The sequence below is a fragment of the Lepisma saccharinum genome, chromosome 1 (assembly GCF_977018435.1).
Source record: "Lepisma saccharinum chromosome 1, izLepSacc3.1, whole genome shotgun sequence".
Taxonomy (NCBI): Eukaryota; Metazoa; Arthropoda; class Insecta; order Zygentoma; family Lepismatidae; genus Lepisma; species Lepisma saccharinum.
In genome coordinates, this window is record NC_139229.1 from 95,349,765 (window position 1) to 95,372,838 (window position 23,074).

The following is a 23,074-nucleotide window of genomic DNA, read 5'->3' on the forward strand; positions in this document are numbered from 1 at the left end:
TATGTGGGTATCTATAATCTGGGATACCAGGATATCTATCATGTGGATTATCCGTATTGCTATTGTGAACCTCCTGCACAACTAAGTGTCGTTGACATTTTTTTGACACTGTTGCAACACAAAATTTACCTCAATATGCCAAGAGAAAATGTGGCTGTAGTGAAAATTTCCTCACCCATCTAAAATTAACAAGGAATAAAAAATTAACGTATGAGTAAATGATGATCGTGCTCCCCTTGACATCTAAGATTAATTAATCACTCCCAGACATATCAAGAGCCATGGTGGTCTAGTCGGTAGGGCATCTGACTGCCACGTCGGAGATCTGTGTTCAATTTCCAGGGTGGCTGAACTAAGGTTGGAATTGTTCTGGCTTTGTCCCCACATAAAGTGACTCTGGGGCTCACCCAACCTTATATCAATGGGTAAAGGCAGCTGGAGCATGGTGCTGATCACATCAACTCCAAAAGGGCCAAGATTGACAATGTGTGGGCCCCTACTCCCACATCCCCTAAATGTGCCTTCATGGCTATATGCTTGCGGAGCTTTACCTTACCTCTCAGATATATCTACAACTATCAAAAATGTGATATTTCTCAGTGTGTAATGTAAAAATTATAAACACCAACAAGTATCTTTTAAAGTTCTAATTTTTGGATCCACCTCAACTCTTCTTAACCCTTCATGGGTCATGTTAGAAAAGTTACGTCGATGGATGCGCATGGTACCAGGGACCAGGTTTTTAAAATATGCTAAATTAATGGTTTAAAATGCTAGATTCTTAATTATCACGATTAGATCTTTCCTTTGAACATTTGAAATTATGCAAGAGTATAAAAGTTGAAATTTTATAAAATTATAAAAAGGCACCCTTCATTAGTCGGGCATGGAACGGCAGACTGGATTTTCAGTAAATAGTAGGTACGCCTATGGTCGTTCATAGACTCCGACAACAAGGGGCCTCAATGAACCCTCCCTAGCACCTCAAAGATCTTTCTAACATGAGAACAAAATCGAGTGTTAAAGAGGAAGGTTAGAAACTAAGGTAGACAGAGGGAGGGGGTTGACAAACAGTCACTGATAAATAATGACATTAACATCACACACCCGGAACAAGAGACTGTGTGCAACCTATTGTAAGCATTTTTTAAACATGCTTTAATAGTTAGGTGGCAGAACAGCCTCAGGCTGAACCTCGCTCACTCAAATGAAGAATTTGAATTTGAATTTGAATTTGAAATGTCTTGCCATGAATCTTGCATACTGCAGGAAGGATCAAGGTCATCCAAAATTTAGTGTAACGGGCTCAAGGAATCTGACCTATGTCGATGATGGGATCATTAACCTAAACACAAACCCCAATGCGACCCATTATATCGGTAACACTGGTAGCGATGACAGGTAGACTGCAATGACAAATTTTCTAAATATACTACCTACCATACCCCAAAATTACTGTTCCAGGAACCTAAGACACGCCCTGATATATACACAATACTTTCCATAAGACACTCACTCTTAATAGATAGGGACAAACTATATGTAATATAAACTCATCCACCAAGCCTCTTCCCTCCGAGCCCCTTTATCATTCCAAGTGAATCGAAAAGACAGACCCTCATAAATTCCTTACTTTTACAGTATTCCCCTATTTATTTCCACATTTACATGAGCACAAAGATTGCCCATATTGACCAGTGAGAGATGACTATTCCCCCCCTTTCTGGAAAAGAGTGTTGACATTAATACACATATAACTAATCAACTACACACTGCATAAACTTTTTGGGCTGAAACGCAAAATCATAGATTCAAACTATATATTTTTATTCAGCATCAAGAACGTGTGTATATACACTGCTCAAAATAATTAGGGGATCAGACCAGATATCAAAGCTCATGTAGGCATACTAATACCAGATCCTTTATTTCATTCTGAGATAAGTTACAGCAAGATATGCTGCCATGATACCTGATGTTAATGACATTAATGACATCTGACGAGATATGACAATTAGAGCATCAGTAGAACAGCACACAAAAAAGCACAAAAATAGACACAAACACTACAGCAACTCTCCTCTAGTACGGTGTATGTTTCCCCTAGCGGCCAATATTGCTGCACACCTGCGTGGCATGGAATCAATGAGTTGGTCAATGAGCTGTTGGGGGATACGTCGCCACTCTGCCGGAAGGGCAATTTCCAGCCCTCCACGAGTTGTGGGAGGTGCTGATCGAGCTGCAACTTGTCGGCCTAGTGCATTCCAGATGTGCTCGATTGGATTTAAGTCTGGAGAGCAAGCTGGCCAGGGCAGACACTTGATACCCTACTTGTCCAACATGTCGTCCACCAACCCAGTTCGGTGTGGACGAGCATTATCATCCATGAAACAGAAAGAATCACCAATGGCAATAGCATAAGGCACGACATAAGGTCGGAGGATCTTGTCTCTATACCTTCGAGCTGTCAAAGTGCCATCGCGGATGATGTGCAGGTCCGAATGTCCACCAATACTGATTCCTGCCCACACCATCAGTCCACCGCCGCCACATCGGGAGCCTTCGTGCACAAAAGCTGGGTTGTTTCGTGTTCCGCGTTCCCACCAGATGAGAACACGTCGATTATCAGGTTCCAAACTGAATCGCGACTCATCAGATAACAGAACGGACCTCCATTCTGCATGTCCCCAACCACGATGTTCCTCCACCCAGTTTCTACGGGCTCTACGGTGTTGTAACGTTACTGGAACACACACCATGGGCCTACGTGCATAGAGGCCACTTTCATGAAAACGATTCCGGATAGTTTGCGATGACACTCTGCATCCCGTTGCTGTTTGCCAGGCACATTGCAGTAGTGTTGCATTCTGCCTCCTGTTCCGACAGGCTGTGATTAAGAGATAACGGTCCTCGCTCGATGTTGTTGGTGGTGGACGAACTTGGCCTTGTCTTCTGCGAATACTTCCTGTCATTTCAAAACGATTCCATAGTCTGGAAATTACACTTTGCGACACTCAATGGCGTGTGCTACCTGGCATTGTGACTGCCCAGCTTCAATCCTTCCTATGGCTCTCCAAGCCATAGCTTCCGGTAAATCACATTGGTGCGGCATTGCCTTTCTCACCTGAACCTTTGCCTTCCCCAACTGAACTGTATCGCTAACCAGAGATGACTAGCATACAACACCAGCACGCACACACTCCTCCACTCTATCCCTTGATATCACCAGTGCAAAGGTTACATCATGTTTAAGGCACTGGAACTTTCGTTTATGGGGCTTTATCAGCTGATTGTAGCTCATACAGGTGTTGACAACATATCTGGTCTGATCCCCTACTTATTTTTGCCTGATCCCCTAATTATTTTGAGCAGTGTATTAATTACAAGTCTACAGCCGTCGCTTAGGCCAATTGCGACATTATCCAATCAGTACCATTACATTCACCTAAACGATGAGCAATAGCTTACAGAAATTATAAATCAAAGCACGTTGTTGCTGTGTGAGAATAGAACTCATAATAAAGTGTCATACCTACTAAAACATATAACTACATACATGCATTGGTTATCAATGGAGCATGACACCAAGGAGAACCTAGTAGGATATCAATTTTGACACCCTTAAGAAATTTCCGTAACACCAATATTACGCAAATAAAACTGATTTTAGCAGGTGAGGAATTTTATTCCCTTTACAAAGCTGACATTTTCATATAAAATATTCCACATTAACTTGGCTTCATTTTGTACTGAATACCTTTTACAGAATTATACATTGAATGCAAATGCACCCTGCATTAATACTGTTCTTGGAGTAAATTGCAATTACTGTTCTTTTACGTTATTTTTTACTAGTCAACAAATTTTCCCCAAGTTCGCTAATCATGGCCATGATTAATGTCACACGGATGCTAGCATATTAATTGAAGTGTTGATATATTACTTTATCCAGATTTCAGGTGCATTCTCATGATTGTCACTCGGATGGAAGATAATAAAGTGTACTTACATATCACAACTGTTTCCCACCAAAGTCCGTAACGACAGTTTTCAGCTCAATTATCCATTGTCACAGAAACATTCACATCAATGTTCATAGGATATCACACTTTAGCAATCTTTAGCATACATTACGAGCTAATCTGATTAACTTATAATCCAGGAATAATTGCGATTTCCATGGATTCTTCTGGCTCGCTAAATTTCAACGCCCATTCTCCATGCTTCCTCATGACCAGCTCCTGAATCCGTTCCATCTACCCGATTCCTGGGACACGATTCTATTCTCCCAACATCCATTGTTTTTCTGATACACCCATGAGTTCCTCGATCCGTTCATTGAAGATGATTCAATTCTCCCAACCTTCAATGTTTTCCTTCGCTCTTGTCCAGATACATGTTGAAATTGTAATTAAGTTCGTATTTTTCAGATGTGTTATTTTAGTTAGACATTAATAATCCTTGAATTAAAATAACATTTATAAGCAGTTGAACAAACACAACTTAATTATGCTGATACGATGTTAAACGTGAACTGATGACATCTATTGAGTATTCTTTGTACCAAAGAGGAACTCAGTCAGCTGTACCATATACAGCTGCCACCTGTGAGCAAACAAAGTACTCAATAGGCTTTATCGTCTAAGAACAATCCTTTTGACAAATATATAGTTTTAGCCCCCAAACAAAATCAAAATATAGACACATAAAGACACTTATGACAAAGATCGTCATATTAGCATTGCAAAACAAACATACATGTGCTGAGCTTGTGTTATTATAGGAAGTTGTCAGTTAGCATTCGAGCAAATGATGATTGCCCACTGACATCAGGTCGTGGTTGTTTTCTCTTGACATGTAAAATTAGTCAATTGTACTCAAAACTAACAACAATGATAAGTTAACATGAGGTAAAAGTTAACCCTCCCTCCGTCGTGTGGGGTAAAATTAAGCAGTCGTCGCCATAGAAGTTTCAATGAAGGTAGCATATCACAGCTGAAAAAAAGCTTTCAACCCTCCTCCCCTCCCCCACTCAAGAGAAGGTTGTTAATCCATCACTGGTGGCGTTGGGGCAACAACAGTGATATAATTTGATGTGGAAAGGGTCACATGGCAGAGCTTTGCTGTCACACCATGAAGTTGAGTTTTTATAAATTCTGTGTTTACGATAGGTGGATGAGCTTGTAAAAAAGGAGAGGAAAGGAATGTGGAGAAGTGAATAGGAGGGAGGGAAAGAGAGAGAGAGAGAGCTAGAGCTAGCTAGTTAGCTTTTGTTTTACAGCATAGTTGTTTTTGATGGGACATGGAAAATTTGTGCTGTATTCTTCTTTGCATTGCCCTTAATTTCCATTTCCTGTTTCTGCCCTACTGGTCAATTGCGATCATGAGAATTAATGATGATGAAAGTGATGAAGGTCCACTTACAATGCCCATACCAGGACCCAAAACTCAGAACATTTGGTGGTGAAACCACAAGGTGACGACCACTTAACAGCCAAGATGGCATTTATTGTGTCCGTAGCATTAAGATTAAAACACATACATTGCAATGTCTATTAGAAAATTGTGAATATTGGAATGTATTTACATTTGTTCAGGTATATGTTATCCATAATATACTGATATTATTTATGTGCTTTCCCATAGGTGATCACAAGCAATTAAGGCCTTCGACTGCTGTTTATAAGTTGGCAAAGGACTTCAAAATGGACATCTCTCTGTTTGAAAGAATGATCAACAATGGTATGAACTGTGACCAGTTGAAGGTGCAGCATCGAATGAGACCACAAATTGCTCAACTTATTGTTCCATCAATATACCCTGTACTGGAAAACCATGAATCAGTTCTGAATTTTGACGAAATACTTGGAGTCACAAAGAACCTTTTCTTTATAACACATGAATTTCTGGAGGAACCGGTAGGTTTGATTTTCATTTAATTCCTTTTCATTAAATAATTTTCAACTATGCCATGTTTAGTGTATCTTCAGTTAACAGACAGCATCCTGCCATATCCTTCACAATAATCACATTTGTATTTGTGAGGCATGTTGTATACCATTTACATTTTCTTGCATTATACATTTATTTTTGATGGTCCCAATATAGCAAATTGTTATAAAAGTTTCCTGCATTTAAGTTTTTTCAGCTTGGTCGTCTGAAAAGCATTAAATCAAAATTCCACTGCATATATAGGCTATAATTTTGTGCAATATTCTTCCATTTTGTTAATATTTTTATGAATTGAAACATCTAATTCATCATTTGGCCAGGTTTTGTGAAGTAAATGTGTAGTTTTTCAAAAGGTATAACCTATTGTAGTCACCATTCCGCACCATGCCCATGTGGTCTAAGGTGACATGCTTTGGGCTCTGGCTATGAGATGCAGGCTGGTTTGAATCTCCTGGGGGAAGCGTAACAACTTTTCTCCTGAAATTTCGGCCAGCCACCATAGTGAGGAAATTGGAGAGCTATGATGAGTAGCATAACGTGGTCACTGAAATTTATATCAGTTGAGTAGAATATTGATTATTCGTGTCAATAAATTTAATATTGGTACTTCATTGGTTTCAACAATAATTCATTAGTTCATTTACAGATATTTTGTTTGTTTGTGTGTGTTTTTCTTAGGTTGGTTACTCACCGGGAAGGAATTCTGGGAATTCTGTGTTAATTATTGGCTCTGGGAATTATGCGTGATTTCTGCTTGAATTTTCTCCATAGATGTGAAAAATTACAGTTTTTATTAATTCATGTCCCATTGAATTTATACACGTTTATAAATGCCCTGAGGCAAGTTTTTCTTGTTCTGTGTAGCTTTTACCATTCATTTTTATTGAGAAAATAAAACAGAATTCTCTCAATCCGTTTACTGTGTTAGTGCCCTCTGCAGAACAATCTATCTGACCAAATGTAAACTCCGCACCTTCAATTAAGTATATATGAATAAGAGTTTTTGGATACACTGGAATCCGTAGAGCCTTTACATTGTTAATATATTTGTGCATGTATGTGTGCGAGTGGTGAGAGGTGGTAATACGTAAGGTTCAAATAGAGAAAACATGTGCTTGTACCTTTGAATTTTTGGAAGATTTGCCTTGAAAACCGGGAATTATACTTGAATTTTATCATAGTCTTAGAGTGGCCACCCTGTTAGTACTGGTATGCATATCTGTTGCCAAAGTTATGATTGTGTGATTTTGATATATGCTTGTGTGATGTCTCATTGTAATTGTGCTTGGGCTATAACTGAGTATTTCACGATGTCCGTAACACATCTTAATTTCTCCAAAATTTCAAACTTACTTTTTAACATTCATTAGCAGTACATATGCTTTCAAAAACTTGTAATTATCTTTACACTCCAGTCATGAAAAATTGACATTAAATTTATTTTTGTTATCTGAAATTGCATTTATTTTGATAGCCCATGTGTATTTTTAAATTTAATTGACTGATTAAATTACACATATTAGTCAAAATCAATGATGTCTGTAGTGAAGTGTTTAATGATAATTGTGTTTACACATTGTTTTAGGTGGAAGACACATCCAGTCGTCAGAATTTGCACGAAGCAGAGTTTATGATGGCCTTCTGTAGACACCTTATTCTTCAGGGTTATGAGTCATCCAAAATTACAATACTAGCTGCTTATGCAGGCCAGATGTTCTTAATGAAAAGTGTAAGTACTTTATATTTTGTGTGTATTCATTATAATTTTTGCATGCTTATTATACATAGGCTAAGTTATGAATTTTCTGCTCTCATATAGTACAGTCGGGAGATGTTTAGCCTTGTTATTATATTATTATTATGGCTGATAAAATGTTCATACGACAACTCAAAGTTAGGGGTAATCTTCTATTCAATGTTCTCTACCAGTGTGTGATATAAATTGTAACAATTTCAGGAACCTTATACTGTACTTTTATCTTCCAATTTTATAAAGAAATTTATCTTTCTCACAAAATATTGGCACTGATTTAGCACTTTTTGTATAATTTATAGTTTATTTGTACTTTGAAAAGGTCTTTAAAGGTTCATTTGGTATTTTGGTTACTCAGTGGGATTCTGGAAAAGTATTGAATGGTGTTGATTATTAGATTTGAAATTTTATGATTACTCAAAATTATATGAGTAGTTTTTTCCTGTATGTACGCATTACTTGCATTGTAGAATTATTTCTCTTGTAGCCTACGGTTATTACAAGCATACAAATTAAACTCGTAATACCTACACTTGTGAATTTAAAGGAAAGTTACAACAAGATCAATTGTATAACTGATTCTTTTTTAAAGATTTGTAACCATTGTTATAACTGTATCTTTAATCAAACTAAAAATAAATGTCTGATGAAGGGAGTGTGTGTTCTGAAACTTCGCAATGAAAAACTGGGTTTTTATGCTTGTAATAACCGTAGACTACAAGAGAAATAATTCATATGAGTCGGTATTGATATATTAAATGCACCTTGGTGACAGCACAATTTGGTCGGTGTGAGTGTTCCTCATTCATTGTGTGAGAACTAGAGAGACTAGCTCCAATTTATCAATTTTTCAGGAGAGAGGAAATAATGTATTCTTACGAATATGTCAGACTCTTAAAAAGTGTTGGTACATTAGAGTTACGTGATTCCAGCTTACTGTTAAAGATTAGAAGTAGAGATATGTTGATCTGACTGATCAGGGGAGATATTTAAACAAAACCAAAAACTGGGGAAGTCTGGAAAGATCGAGTGTTTTTGTATTTGCCCGGATTTGAAAATCGTGTCATTCTATAGAATGAAGGGATCTGAACCAGTTAATTGATGGGGTGATGTAAACTACTCATCATTCATCCTCTTGATGAGACCACTCGTCATTGACATGACGAGTTATTGCTTGGCGTGCGAAAGGTACAAATTACACAAAGGAATTAAACTACTGAAAAGACAATGGACACTCGTTGTGTTTTGTGAACCGTTGAACCTGTATCATGGCTGGGTGTAGGATAATTACCTGTCTATCTGAAGTCTTTAGCTGAATGAAAATAGCGAAGTCCTCTGTAAGCTTCTCTCCTATTTGTTGACCAGAGCGTTGTAGTACTCCTCACCTACTGACTTGCTGACCACCTTCACTCTCCCGCTCAATCTCCAAAGTCAGTCACCTCCCAGCTTGCCTCACCTCTATATCCCCTGGCCATCGAGCTCTTCCTCGATGCCGAATCGCCGAATCGTGTGATTATCATAATTGCTACCATGCAAACCGCTGACTCTAAAACCAGAAGTGTTACCTGTTCCTGAATGCTCAGGAGGTTTGCATGGCACAACACAATGCATTTTAAACATGCCTAAGAGGCTTGAGACAGCTGAGAGAAAAACAAGTGAATGCCCTGGTCAACATGAAGCGTTCAGAGAGACTTAATAAAATAAACATACAATCCTATGGATTGATACGTTCGCCCGCGCGGGAAAAATTTTCCTTTTTGAAAATTTAAAAGTCAAATCGCAAAGCTTGACATGACTGAGGTTCGCCAATTCCATATATTTTCTTAAAAAACCAAATATACAAAAGAAATCCACCATAACTTGTCTGTTGTTTGCCATATCCCGAAAGAAAGAAAATTTTTATTCCCTAAACTTCATAATGAATAATACCCTTAATACTAACAAATTCGTATGTTTATACGATGTAAAAACAATAATATATAATATTATAAGACTAGAAATCACAAAGGTTCGTGTCGTTAAGCGATAAAACTCTTAATGTACGACATTTGTGCGTACGTAATGTTTTTATGTAGAATCGCTCATCCACCTGCTCCTAGTCAAGAGTCTGTGATGCCTCGCCAAGCGGTGTCTACTCTGTGTCACCCGCGAGGCCAACGGCTGGAGCGTCTTTGCAAAAACAAAACATAGCTCCCACTGTTTCTTAAGAGTGGAGTCCAAAATACACTACAAACCTTGACAAGGGTACACACGTAAGTCTATAAAATGTGAATAGTCACATTCGTCCAAAATAAGCATGTAAATTATTGATTCATGATTGGGAAAAGAGAGACGCGGTAGTATATAAATACGGAGAAACTAGTACTCACTTTTTTCCGCGAAGCTGTTTTTTCTTCTTTTTCGATTAATTTCAGTGGCCACTGCCACCATCCTCGTTGGAACTTGCTGCGCTGTTGCTTGGCGTGCGTCTTTTGTTCGTAGTTCTCTGGCTGCTGTTAGGTGCGCTGTGCATCTTGGTGCGTCGTCTGCTATTTCCGGGCAGGTCCATCAGATCTGTCAATGAAAGAATCCAACAACACCTAGCAGATGCGAAAAAAGCCCAACCCACTACTGGTCTTGCTAGACATATCAAATACAATAGCCATAAAATTCAAAAGGTTCGAGTCAAACACACTGCCCACACGCTCATAGACACCAAAATCAAGGAAACGCACGCCATAATGCACTTCCCGCACGAACTAAACATCGATAGCGGGCAAGCGCACCATATTTGGATTCCACTACTGCAGCAGTTATCGCCCGGAAATAGCAGACGACGCACCAAGATGCACAGCGCACCTAACGGCAGCCAGAGAACTACGAACAAAAGACGCACGCCAAGCAACAGCGCAGCAAGTTCCAACGAGGATGGTGTCAGTGGCCACTGAAATTAATCGAAAAAGAAGAAAAAACAGCTTCGCGGAAAAAAGTGAGTACTAGTTTCTCCGTATTTATAAATTATTGACACAATATATATATATCTCAATGTTTCGTCTTGTGTTAGAGCCTGTGTAATAGGTTGAGCTAACTACGTAGCCAGTGCACTACTAACATCGTTGAATATATATGAACTTGCACGGTTATGAAGCACATTCCAATATATCATAATACAATATTCAATGCGTATAATTGGTTACACTGATAACTGTCGCTGGTAAAACATAACTATAGCATTCAATTTTCTTTTCTACGTTAATCTCTACACTTGTATACATATATATGGCTTGGTGAATACCTTTGTATGACTGCACACACAAAAAAAAAAATAACCTTGCAATATCTTACCAACTGTCTACTCTGATTGAAAATATCAGAAAATGTCCAATGTGCAATTGTTTTTTTTTTTTGTTTTTTTTTAACTATGTACCCTATTGGTGAAACACAATTAACTGTTTGGGAAAAACATTTGCATAAAACTAAAGCATACTGTCTGCAATGTTTGAAAGTACTGTAGCTATGCATGTTATAGCTTGCATGTGCAATTGGATATCCATTGTAAAGAGCTTCTTCTTAAAACAAAAATATGCACTAATTCATGCACTGGTCAATTGACACCACTGGCGCTTGTCGCTTCCTTGTAGTATAATATAAACTTGAATGCATATAAAACTGGTTCTCATGCATGGCATAAAACTGAAAATGTGTATAAGGGCTATGGAAAAGTATTGTTTCCCATAATGCATGTTAAATAACCAAATAAATACACATGATAGGAGCTCACATGTGTATGTGTAGAAACACTGTAGCACAATTCTGTAATTATTGTTTGTGACCAGAACTGCTGTTTGTAGAAAGTACGTTTTCTATGCTTCTTCTTCTTTCTGGATTGCTTGTCGTCTTGACTGCATGGGGCAATGTAAAAAAAATGTGGTAAATTACCCGTAGAACTTGGGAGATGGGGAAAAGTTGTTGTTTAAATTACAAACAGTGTGGAGGGAAATTTTATCTAGCTCCATCACTAGGTGTTGTTGATAATGTATAGTCCGCTATACTGGGAAATGTATGGTTGACTACATCCTTCCTGTAAAAGGTAGTCTCCGTGTGGTAATAATTAGAAATGTCTGCATGTCTCCCTCAAATTGGTGGTGACGATTCTCTCCTTGAAGTAGTGCTTAAAAATGTCTGCATGTCTCCCTCGTAATAGTAGACTGCCTGCGGATGTCCGTCATGAAAAATGCCCATGGATGGTGTAGGCATTGCTTGTCCATGGTGCTCCGTATAGACAGGTTAGGTTAAAAGGAAAAATTATGACAAAGAAAGGAAATAATGAAGGATAGGAAATGTATAATTCATGTTCATACAAGTACCCAATACCAACTAATTTCCACTGTCTTTTCTTTAAAATCAAATTAAATTGTCTCATCAAAATAAAATAAATTAAATAAATAAATAAAAATAATTGCCATAACTCTTTGAAAATAAATAAGGAAAATTTAAATAAAATATCCAACCGTAATTAAAAATATTAATGTCCATGATTAATGTGTTGCCTTAACCTATTAATTATTACTGCGCTGCTCTAAATGAATCTGTTTAGAAAGCTGATAATGTTTATACAAATAATATCCTAGGGTTGCGGCTAATAAAACATTCCAAATAACAAAAACTAATATAGACATGGGCAAAGGGTTTAGAACTAATTCCTGAAATGAAATGTTCTTACTAATTGATTGATTAAGTTGTTTTAAAGCAAGTTCAAGCGGAGTCCATTGGGGAATAGTGAAATCAGATAAATTCTTGGGAATATTAGGTAGTAACTCAATTTCCTTCATTTTGACTTGTTCGAAAGCTAACATTCTTGTGTGTAAAATTTGTTGATCCACAATAATTTGCGAAAAATCCTGATAATTAAAAAATAAAGATTGGCCTTCGGTAAGCTGAACTGATCTGTGCGTGTTCAAATTATTATTCAAATTCTGAATGACAATAAAGTGACCTGAACCTGATATTAAAATACCATTGCGTGTTCTGATAAACTGAAATAATTTATTGTCAGTAATAGACTTCACTTCAAAATTACAAAATGTAGAATTAATAAACAAAGATAAGTGTTGCAAGCATGTTCTAAATGCTACTTCTGAGTTTCGTTGAAACTCCAGATGGTAACAAATATAGCATCAGGGAATTAAAAAAGGTGATATTCAAATTTTAAACACAATAAAAATAATAAAAACTTTCTCAATTTCAAATTTTCCTTTAAACAAAAGAAATGTATCCACTCAAAACTTCTTGAGTCCGCCGTATACCTCAAATCACTTGGTCGTGTAAACAGACCCGCCGCGGAAAGGTATACTTGACCCATATAAGAATGGTGTGTCAATTCCTTAGGTATGTTCAAACAAAATAAATAGAGAATAGTTATGCAATATATTAAAATATTAATAGAAATTACTAGTTATTACCTACTGTACTAACATTAACACGAAGTTAATCAGTAAGAAGTAATGAATTTATTGCTGCATTGTCAAATAAGGTGCAAATTGGGTAGATAAACTAAACTTCCTAATAATCAATATTAATAATAATAATAATTCTCAAATTATAACATTTGTGGCAAACCACACTGTTTAAATTTGGAAAGGCTAACGATGCCATGGCGACTTTTGCTGCACATGCCTGTGCCAATCACCGAGGCTTAGCCTGGCATGTTGCTGACAAATTTGATTACTCTAAGTGCATAAAGTGCTAAAATTGCCCTTTTGTAAAATTTCCCTGATTTTATCGAAATTTCGTTTGACTTTATCCTGATTCTAACGAAAAAAAAATGCGTCAATTTCCCAAAAATTTACTTACTATAAATATCTCTATGAAAAACGGGAAAATTTTGCGAGAAAAAACGCAAAAATTCATCTTGTTGTTCCTTTGTAAAATTATTGGTCGTGATTAGTCTGAAGTGCATAAATGCGACGTTTTACGGAAAAAATTTATCTATATAGAACAAAATATCCCTAACCTTGTTTACATGAACTTCTATCGTAAAAATCAAATTCTAATGGCTATATACGTAACTAAAGTGATCCCATAAAATTTTAATGGACGACCGCCCCTGGTTGGTGTAATCTCCATGCTAAGTGTTTTCTAAGCTTCCAGCGTGTTCAAAGTACTCAGGAGAGAGCTTCAGTGCGAAGAAAGGAATTTGCAAATTCAGCTGCGATGTATTTCTGCTTATCGTTGCATTCCGACGTTGCTTGTACTTAACTGACTGAGTTCTCTACAGCGACAGGCGTGATCGGCGACTTCGGGGAAGTTCGGGTTCCGTTCGGGATAGCGAACGAAAAATCCTTGCTTTGGGCAACAAGCAAAGGTGCGGAGGAAGAAAATGCAAGCTCCGATTCGCTGATTCGTACGTTGACGCGCTAAGTGACGCGTGAATGTATACAAAACTTTAACTTACTACGAACAAAGTCTAGTAAGCGCTGCGGGAGTTCGAAATAAAGTCAAGGACTTTGAAATGACGTAATAAATGGGATGGAAAGAGAAAAAACTTCGTTGCGCTTGCGACAGCGTGTTTACTTGAACACTTCCGTGCTCGTAAAATAACAACAGTTGGGAAGCTGTTAGCAAACTAAATGGCTAATAAACCTTGCATAGGGTACAATCAAACGTAAAAAATGAATTATACTTAAAATTTAAATCGTAATTAATATAAAATTCTAGGCGAACGTGAAGTCGTAAAAAATATGGTCTGTAAACGATACAACAGGTTCGGGAACCTGAAAATTTGGCTTACTTTCTGTTTTTAAAGTAACACTTGAAACTTTCTCGACTTTTACTGGTGACTGATTCACAAATGACTCTTTAACTTTCACAACTGGCTGAACACAGTGTGAAATAGGCAATTCACTTTCCATTTTGCGACTGATTTGAACGAAATTAGGATCCTTGCTTACGGCAAATGTCTGAACTCTATCTTTAACGGATAAAACATTCTTCGGCAAATCTATACTGTCGTCTTTAGTGACTAAACTATGTCTGGATACATCTTGAACTTCTTGTTGTACCCTAGGTTGAATAATAATGGACTGAGGCAAGGGTGGGGGAATTGGCGGGTGACTCGTTTTCAATGGTACCACTTCAACAATCGGTGCAACATCGTCGTAAATCTGATCAATGGACGGTGGATCATTATTAAGTTTGCTTAACTGTAATTCGTTGGTACACTCATGGTCATAAGTAATAAATTTCTTGCGGTGACATTGAAAATAACAGATTATGAAAATTATAAAGATACTAATAATAAATGTTGTTAATAATAAAATTGTAATTATATTATAAGGATAGTCAAAGGATTTGTTCAACAGATAAATAAAATTAGAAGCTTTTACGTATGGAAGAAATCCGTTTAAAATAACTAAAATCGCGATGATTTTCATGTTGCTTAGGCAATCAAAACAAACAGTTCTTCAAAACTAATACGTACTTTAAGCCTGCCTAGTCTAATTAGTAAATATTTTAACTCAACTTTTAATTATTTCTGACTCTAGGCTCAATTTATCTGCGTAATTTATTTATTTAATATAATTTCTTTATTCTCTAAATTTATTAGCACTGTTTAACTTATCTTATTTTGAATTTTACTGCAAACTTATCTTATTTAATTTCAGGTGTTAACTTTATTCTTAAATACTTTGAAATCAATCGAACCGTACTGAGGTACAAGGTAAGGAAAAATTGAGACTGATTTACTCCTGACTACCTGAAATAAAATAATAACTATTATTTATGCGATCTTTAAATGCATTAAAATACTAACATCACTAAAACTTGAAGAATCTTTAATTCTCTCTACTCATTCTAAAATATGCTTAGCATATTATTGTGGCAAAGCTTTAAACTAAAACCGTTGTGGTTTAATCATTATCATTCTGCGATGGCAGAATGGATTTCCAGGATTATCGGTAGCTATCCAATATCCGAAGGAAAATACTTGTTATAAGAGCGCAAAAAAATCTTGACGTCGACGTCTACATATTCATATAATATAAATATTCTCATAACTGGCGCTTAAAAATAAACTTTGCTAATATAATCATATACCTTCTTCTGAAGAGTAACTATAAAATTCTAGTGATGTATTCGCTGAGCTAGTATTATTACATACTGCAAAAAAAACCTTTTGTGCCAAAAGCACATTATTAAATAATAAGTCTGCTTTTAATCTTTAATATTATTAGTGCTATTTTATTATAAATTATTATTATGTCACGCAAGTGAAATTAAAATGTTAAATCTGTTACTTATATAAATTTTCAATTTTAGTGACCATTGTCCGCGCGTGAGTCCGCGTTGTCCTCTTGCTGATCTTCATCTTCACCTGCCAAATTCTCTTCGCCTTCACCGTCATCTGGCGCATAATATTTTTTGAGTCTCTGGACGGCAATAGAGTCCACTACTGTCTTTCCGCGCTTGTTTTGGAATTCCACCAGGTATGTATTGGGATTCTCTTCTCGAATAACTGTGGCTGGGCCTTTATAAATACCTGAAAAGCACCGTGCGGTTCCAATTTTCTGGGTGCTGTCAAAAATTAATACTTTATCGCCTGGTTGAAACTTGATCTGTTTCCTCTTCTGATCATAATATTTCTTCACTTCAACATGACGTTTTGCTAAGTTATCCGTAGCATTGGTTCTTGCTTTTTCCAATACTCGGAACCGTACATCATTCTCCACATTTTCACAGCTTGGTGTGTGTAATGCAAGCTCCCAGGGCAAAGTAGGTTGGTATCCATGTACTAAAAAGAATGGGCTATATCGCAAATTCTGATTCCTGGTGGTGTTATAACTGAATACACTTGGCTGTAAATATTGGACCCAATCTGTATGTTTTGAATTAACATAGCACTTCATTATACTCTGCAATACCCCATGGTTGCGCTCAGAAAGACCTATAGAATTATGGAGACCGACTGGTGAAAACTTAATGGTGATTCCCAATTTATTGCCAAGTTCCTGGAAAAGCTTAGATTTAAATGCTGATCCGCGATCCGTGTAGATATCCTGTGGGGCTCCGTAGCGTAACACGATCTCTTCATACACAAATTCTGCTGCTGTACTGGCCGTGCAATCTGCAACTGGTTTGGCTATTAAATAGCGCGTCCCAAAATCTGTTGCAGCGATTATGTATCGATGACGAAGATTGGATGAAGGAGGATATGGACCTGAAAAATCTAGACAAATCCGCTGAAATGGCTTCTGTGCGGGAAAAGTGCACAGTTCCCCTGCTGGTAGACCTGGACGGCGTTTATTCTGCTGGCATGTTATACATTCCCTAATTTTCCTCTGTATAAATAACTTCATATTTGGAAAATAAATTCTTGGTAAGGCCACATTGTAACACTTGGTAAATCCAAGATGAGAACCTCCTATGGGTGAAGCGTGGAGTGTCTCAATCACAGAATCACGTAACGTCATTGGAATGCATAATAATTTCTTGGTAGTAGCCCCTAATTTCTGCTGTCTATATAATAATCCATCTTCCAACACATGATGATAGACCTGCCTCTGCATGTATAGAGGTAATGTTCCATCGTCCCTGTCTGGGTCCTCCAAAACTTTAATAATTGGGCCAAAAAATGAATCCTGTCTCTGATGTTCCGCGACATCTGTGGTTGCATCAAATAAAGTAAGTGTCCTGGGTTCGGGAATGTCCTCTTCAGTGTTGACATCCTCTACGTTTTCTCCACATTCTCTGCTGAGGGGATCGGCGATGTTTTCCGTAGTTCTAACATGGATAGGAGTGAATGAAAAATCCTCCAAAAGGTTGCTCCATCGAAGAAGCTTTGAGCTCAAATTACGGGATGTCCTAATGTACGTAATTGCTGTGTTGTCTGTGTATAAATCAAAATGGCGCCCAACAAGATAAAATCTAAATGATTTGAAAGCATATAAAATTGCTGTTAATTCTTGCTCAATAACACTCAATCTTTTTTCAGTGTCGGTCAACGTTCTACTGCAGTACGCACATGGCAAGTACTCTTTACTTTACTTTAACGTCATGCACAGGAGTGTACTCAGTGAGTTTCAACGTCCCATGTCTCATTCACTTTTCCATAAATGCACAAACTATGCTTATCAACGGTGCAATTTTACATGGTTTAAGTGAATATGCTGCATGACAAAATCGTGTTTCGCCAGTGTCTACAATTTTGTCGACCGTTTCTCACTTAGTTCCTTGAAAGAAACGTTGAAATGAAAATCTGTGTGCAACCAGTTGTGCAACTTTTGCACGGGAGTGTACCATGTGAAAATATTTAAAAGTCGTTTATTCATCATTAAGTACACCGAACAATACTAATCAACAGTGCTTTTAACACATGCCCTTGTCGATCGTTTTCTTACCAGCTTTAAAGAAAACATCGAAGCAAAATTGCTAAGTGCATCAGCCTACAAAGGGAAGTCTCACAGTAACTCGACGGCATGTTTCCCCCAAGTGTACATGTGTGCTTCATGGATTCCAAATATTAATTCATACTTACATCCGTAATTCCAGTAGTGCCGAGAGTGATAACAATCCACTGAACTATCGTGACAACTCCAAACACTTCCAGTGAATGCGTGTGCATCGCAATATAAAACAAGAAGAACCCAAGTGGAAATATATTTATTATACACACATACAAACACTACGTAGTGTATCCGCGAATTTACGGTACTTTTTAACTCAAGTGAAAATATGTGTCGTGTGAGTCCACTTGTGTTGACTACTAACGCACACGTGTGTTCACGCCCCCTTTTGGCGACCTCAGGTCATAAGCAGTCATCATTGTTGCTTGGCCACACCTTTAACATATTACGTCAGTTATGTCAGTGATCATCACATGTCAATCTTCCACATCTATTACAAAATTGACGGTACGCTCATTCCATGCATGATTATGTGAGCAAGTATCAAAGTGCAAGTTAAGCACTGTGCTATTTTTTTTTACTAAGCAAAGATGCGAGCTTGTTATTTGTTTTTCTTACGGCCAGTTACACCAGACAGTACATTTATGCCTATGGCCAGTTCTCGCGTCTGAAGTATCGCCAAGTTTTTACTCAATTACTATTCTGTTATCATTATTTTTTTTCTTTTCGGTTTTGGCGGAAACTATGGTTTTTATTTCATTTTTATTTTTTCTATGTTTTTAATAAAAACTTCGATTTATAAGGATAGATCAACATGGATACCTTAAATATAAATTTCAATTCTGGAAATTTTTTCCAGAGGGGGTAATCGTATCAATCTCTTCTAAATTGAGATTTATAGCTAGCCTGAATTCATAACCCCTGTCGCCAGCCGTTGCTCTCTCAGGCATTCAAAGAATGTCACATCAGTAATTTACAAATCCTTCCTGGTCTATTGGAGTTAAGGTGCTGATCAGCTGGTATTTCAGGGCAACGACCAGGGAAGGAGGAAGGAGAACAAAACAGAGAGCAACGTGTGGTGTGGGGTCTTTTGCCTGGAATCGCCGAACAAGAAGGAACTGAGGAGATTGAGCGATCGAACACGTTTCGATATGAACAGCTATCAGCGGGGAATTGTATCATCAGAGACAGACAGGTATTGTTACTTCCAACCATGTTGATCTAGACTTGAAGGTATAAATCCGAAAGCTTGTGTTTTGCCATTTCCAAGTGTGTAGTTAGTACCTCTCGCCCATTACCATTAGGCTTACCTTGAAGGGCGAGTGCTCAAATGAGGAGGATGAATGATTAAGCGAGCTACATCACCCCCCTCAATGGTGAAGGTTCTTGGTTCGATCCCACGTACTCAGAGTACGTTACGAAATGAAAATGAATTCCATTGGGGCTTAGCTGATACCATTTTGAACCGGTACTAGTCCTGATACTTGGACTAACTTCCACCGATACTGGTGCTTGAAAATTATAACCATTCAAAAGTAATTCAAAATATTTATAAATTCTAATGTAGAAGTTTTTCCTTTGGCATTATTCCATGGGAATATACCAGTTGTAAATGTTCATAATTTCACATAAGATAATCATTTTATGTGAAATTATGAACATTTACATCTGGTATATTCCCATGGTATAATGCCAAAGATGATACCACCCTGCATTTTTGAAAAAAAAATCAGATTATTTCAAATCAATAGGTTATTCTGGAAGTATTTGGAATGCTCATCACGGAAATGACATCCACTTTTTCCCATCACGTCAGGATTTTTCACAATTTCACAATCAAAATTATCATATTTGCCATTCCATTACGCCTATTACAGAACGCAACCAAATAAATGTAAGCAAGCAAAATTTCGTAAGTTTACAAACCAATAGGTGATTCTAATCATGCTAATCATGGACATGATATCAATTTTCTCCAATCACTTCAGGATTTTTCACAATTTCACAATCAAAATTATCATATTTGCCATTCCGTTAAGCCTATTACAGAACGCAATAAAATAAATTTAGACAAAGGAAATTTCGAATGTTTACAAACCATTAGGTGATTCTGGAAGTATTTTAAATGCTAATCATGCACATAATATCAATTTTCACCAATCACGTCAAGATTTTTCACAATTTCACAATCAAAATTATCATATTTGCCATTCCATTATGCCTATTACAGAATGCAATAAAATAAATTTAGACAAAGGCAATTTCGAATGTTTACAAACAAATAGGCGATTATGGAAGTATTTTGAATGCTGATGACGGATATGACAATTTTTTTCCCATTACGTCAGGATTTTTCTCCACGTCATTAAATTCAATGAACCCACTACATTATAACATTGAGTTTTGGACATTTTGTGAGGGAAATTTTTATGAGGGATTTTGAAAATGGAATTAATTATTCTAGTAATATCTGGACATGAATACAAATTATGTAGTTCTAAATTATGTAACCTTCTCCACTCACCTGTCTCCTCATCCCTTTTAGGTCCAAATATTTTCCTAAGGATCTTGTTTTCAAATACAATCAATTTATGTTCCTCTTTCAATGTAAGGGACCAAGTTTCACATCCATATAATACTACAGGCAAAATTACTGTTTTGTATATTTTAACTTTTAGTTTCTTAGATATTAAACGAGCAGACAAAAGTTTATGAAGAGAGAAGTAACATGCATTTCCTGAATTAAGCCTACTTTTTATTTCCTCTTTAATATAATTTTCATTTGTTAATATTACTCCTAAGTATTTGAATTTGAAACGGGTTCAAACGAGTTGTTATCAATAATTAGATTTTGATTATTACCTAACACTTGGTTTCAGCCTGTAAGCATATATTTATTTTTCTCTTTGTTAACTTCCAAACCTATCTCTTTAGCAGTTTTGAAAAATATTTTAGCATTATTCTTAATTGTATCCACATCATCCCCCAGTAAGTCTACATCATCTGCATATGCTAACAACTGAGTCACACCATTTAATTTTAGTCCTTCTTTAGTTTCTTTTACCTTCCTAACAGCATATTCTAAGGCAAAATTAAAGAGCAATGGAGATAATGCATCTCCTTGTTTTAACCCATCATGAATTGTAAATTTGTCAGACATATTAATACCCACACGAATTTTACTTTCTGTTTCACTGGTGCATACTTTTATCATACTAACAAGCTTCTTAGGTATTCCAAACTCTACTAATATATTATATAATTTATCTCTTTTGACCGAATCATATGCTTTTTTGAAATCAATGAATAGCTGATGGACATTTTGATTATATTCCCACTTTTTTTCAAGTGTCTGTCTGATGTGAAAAATTTGATCTGTAGTTGATCTGTTACGTTTAAATCCACATTGATAATCACCTATAATTTCATTAGCATATGGGGTTAGTCTTGTTAAAAGAATGTTAGATAATATTTTATATGTTGTTGAGAGTAGAGAAATTCCACGGTAATTATTGCTGTTCATTTTATCACCTTTTTTAAACACAGGAACAATTATGGATTCTTTCCACTGTTGAGGGATTTCTTCTTTATTCCATATTAAACAAATTAATTTATGAATTTGACATATGAATGAATTTCCACCATATTTAATTAACTCAGCTGGTATTAAATCAATGCCAGGTGCTTTGTTATTCTTTAGCCTTTTAATAGCATCTTTAACTTCAGTCAAGTTAGGTTCTGGAACTAAAGGTTCTGCTGTGTGTACTTCCTTTACTTCTGATTTATCTCCTACATGGACATTTAAAAGGTCATTAAAGTAGTTCTTCCATCTATTTAGAATATCGCTTTGGTCAGCTAGAAAATCACCGTCTTTATCTTTTATCAAGTTTACTTTAGGCTGCCACCCCTTTCTAAACTCATTTACACCTTTATATAAATCTCTGATATTTTTATTTTTGCTGTTTGTTTCAATTTCATTAATTTTGCTTTTCAAGTAATCTCTTTTTTTACTTCTAAACGTGCGATTAACTTCTCGCTTTATTCTATTATAATTGTTTAGATTTGTATCATCAGAGTTATTTAACCATCTAAGTCTAGCCTGATTTCTTATTTCTATTAGATTATGACATTCATTATCAAACCATGGCTTTCTTTTTCTCGGTTTATGGTATCCTATACTTTCTTTAGCTGCTGATTCTATTGCATTACATATGTGCTCCCAATTCTTATTTACGTCTGTTTCATTTATATTTTCATCATCATTTAAATCCTGCAAAACATCAAATCTATTTGACAGTTTAATTTGGTAATCTTTCTTAATTCTTTCATCAGTAAACTTTCCTGTATCAAATTTTAGAACTTTTAGATTTTGTTGCTTATGATTTATCACTGAGAGTCTTTCTCTTAATTTAGCAATTACTAAATAATGGTCACTGGCACAGTCAGCACCTCTATGTGTACGAACGTCAATTATACTAGCATGCTTTCTCTTATCAATGAGAATATGATCTATCTGATTATGAGTTTTACCATCTGGAGAAGACCAGGTATATTTATGGATATCTTTATGTTTAAAAGTGGTACTTTTCACAATTAAATTCTTTGAGGTTGCAAAAGTAATCAATCTTATACCATTATCATTACTTAATTCATGAAGACTTTCTTTACCAATCGTGGGTTTAAATGTCTCTTCTTTGCCAATCTGTGCATTACAGTCACCTAACAGAATTTTCATATCATACTGAGAAAATGTATCAAAGACCTGTTCTAACTCTGTATAAAAATCATCTTTATTATTATCATCTTTATCTTCCGTTGGTGCATGTATGTTTATTAAAATAATTTTACACCACCTACCCTGTGAAACTGCATATGATATCCTATCATTAATAAACAGAGCCATCTATAGAGCAAATCATGGAACTACACATTTTATTGTGATATAAAGGCACTTAATATATTGTTATTTTCTGAAAAACTACACTAG

The 23,074-nt window shown here is 36.3% G+C and overlaps 1 protein-coding gene across 3 annotated transcripts in view; it reads left to right on the forward strand.

Annotated features, from left to right (window-relative positions):
- LOC145998403 (NFX1-type zinc finger-containing protein 1-like) overlaps positions 1-23,074 on the forward strand; it is a 155,738-nt gene that overhangs the window by 26,553 nt on the left and 106,111 nt on the right. For all 3 annotated transcript variants that reach the window (XM_083134816.1, XM_083134811.1, XM_083134822.1), the window contains exons 4-5: positions 5,647-5,918; positions 7,538-7,681. In XM_083134816.1, coding sequence (XP_082990942.1) covers positions 5,647-5,918; positions 7,538-7,681 — 416 coding nt within the window. The remainder of the gene's footprint in view (positions 1-5,646; positions 5,919-7,537; positions 7,682-23,074) is intronic.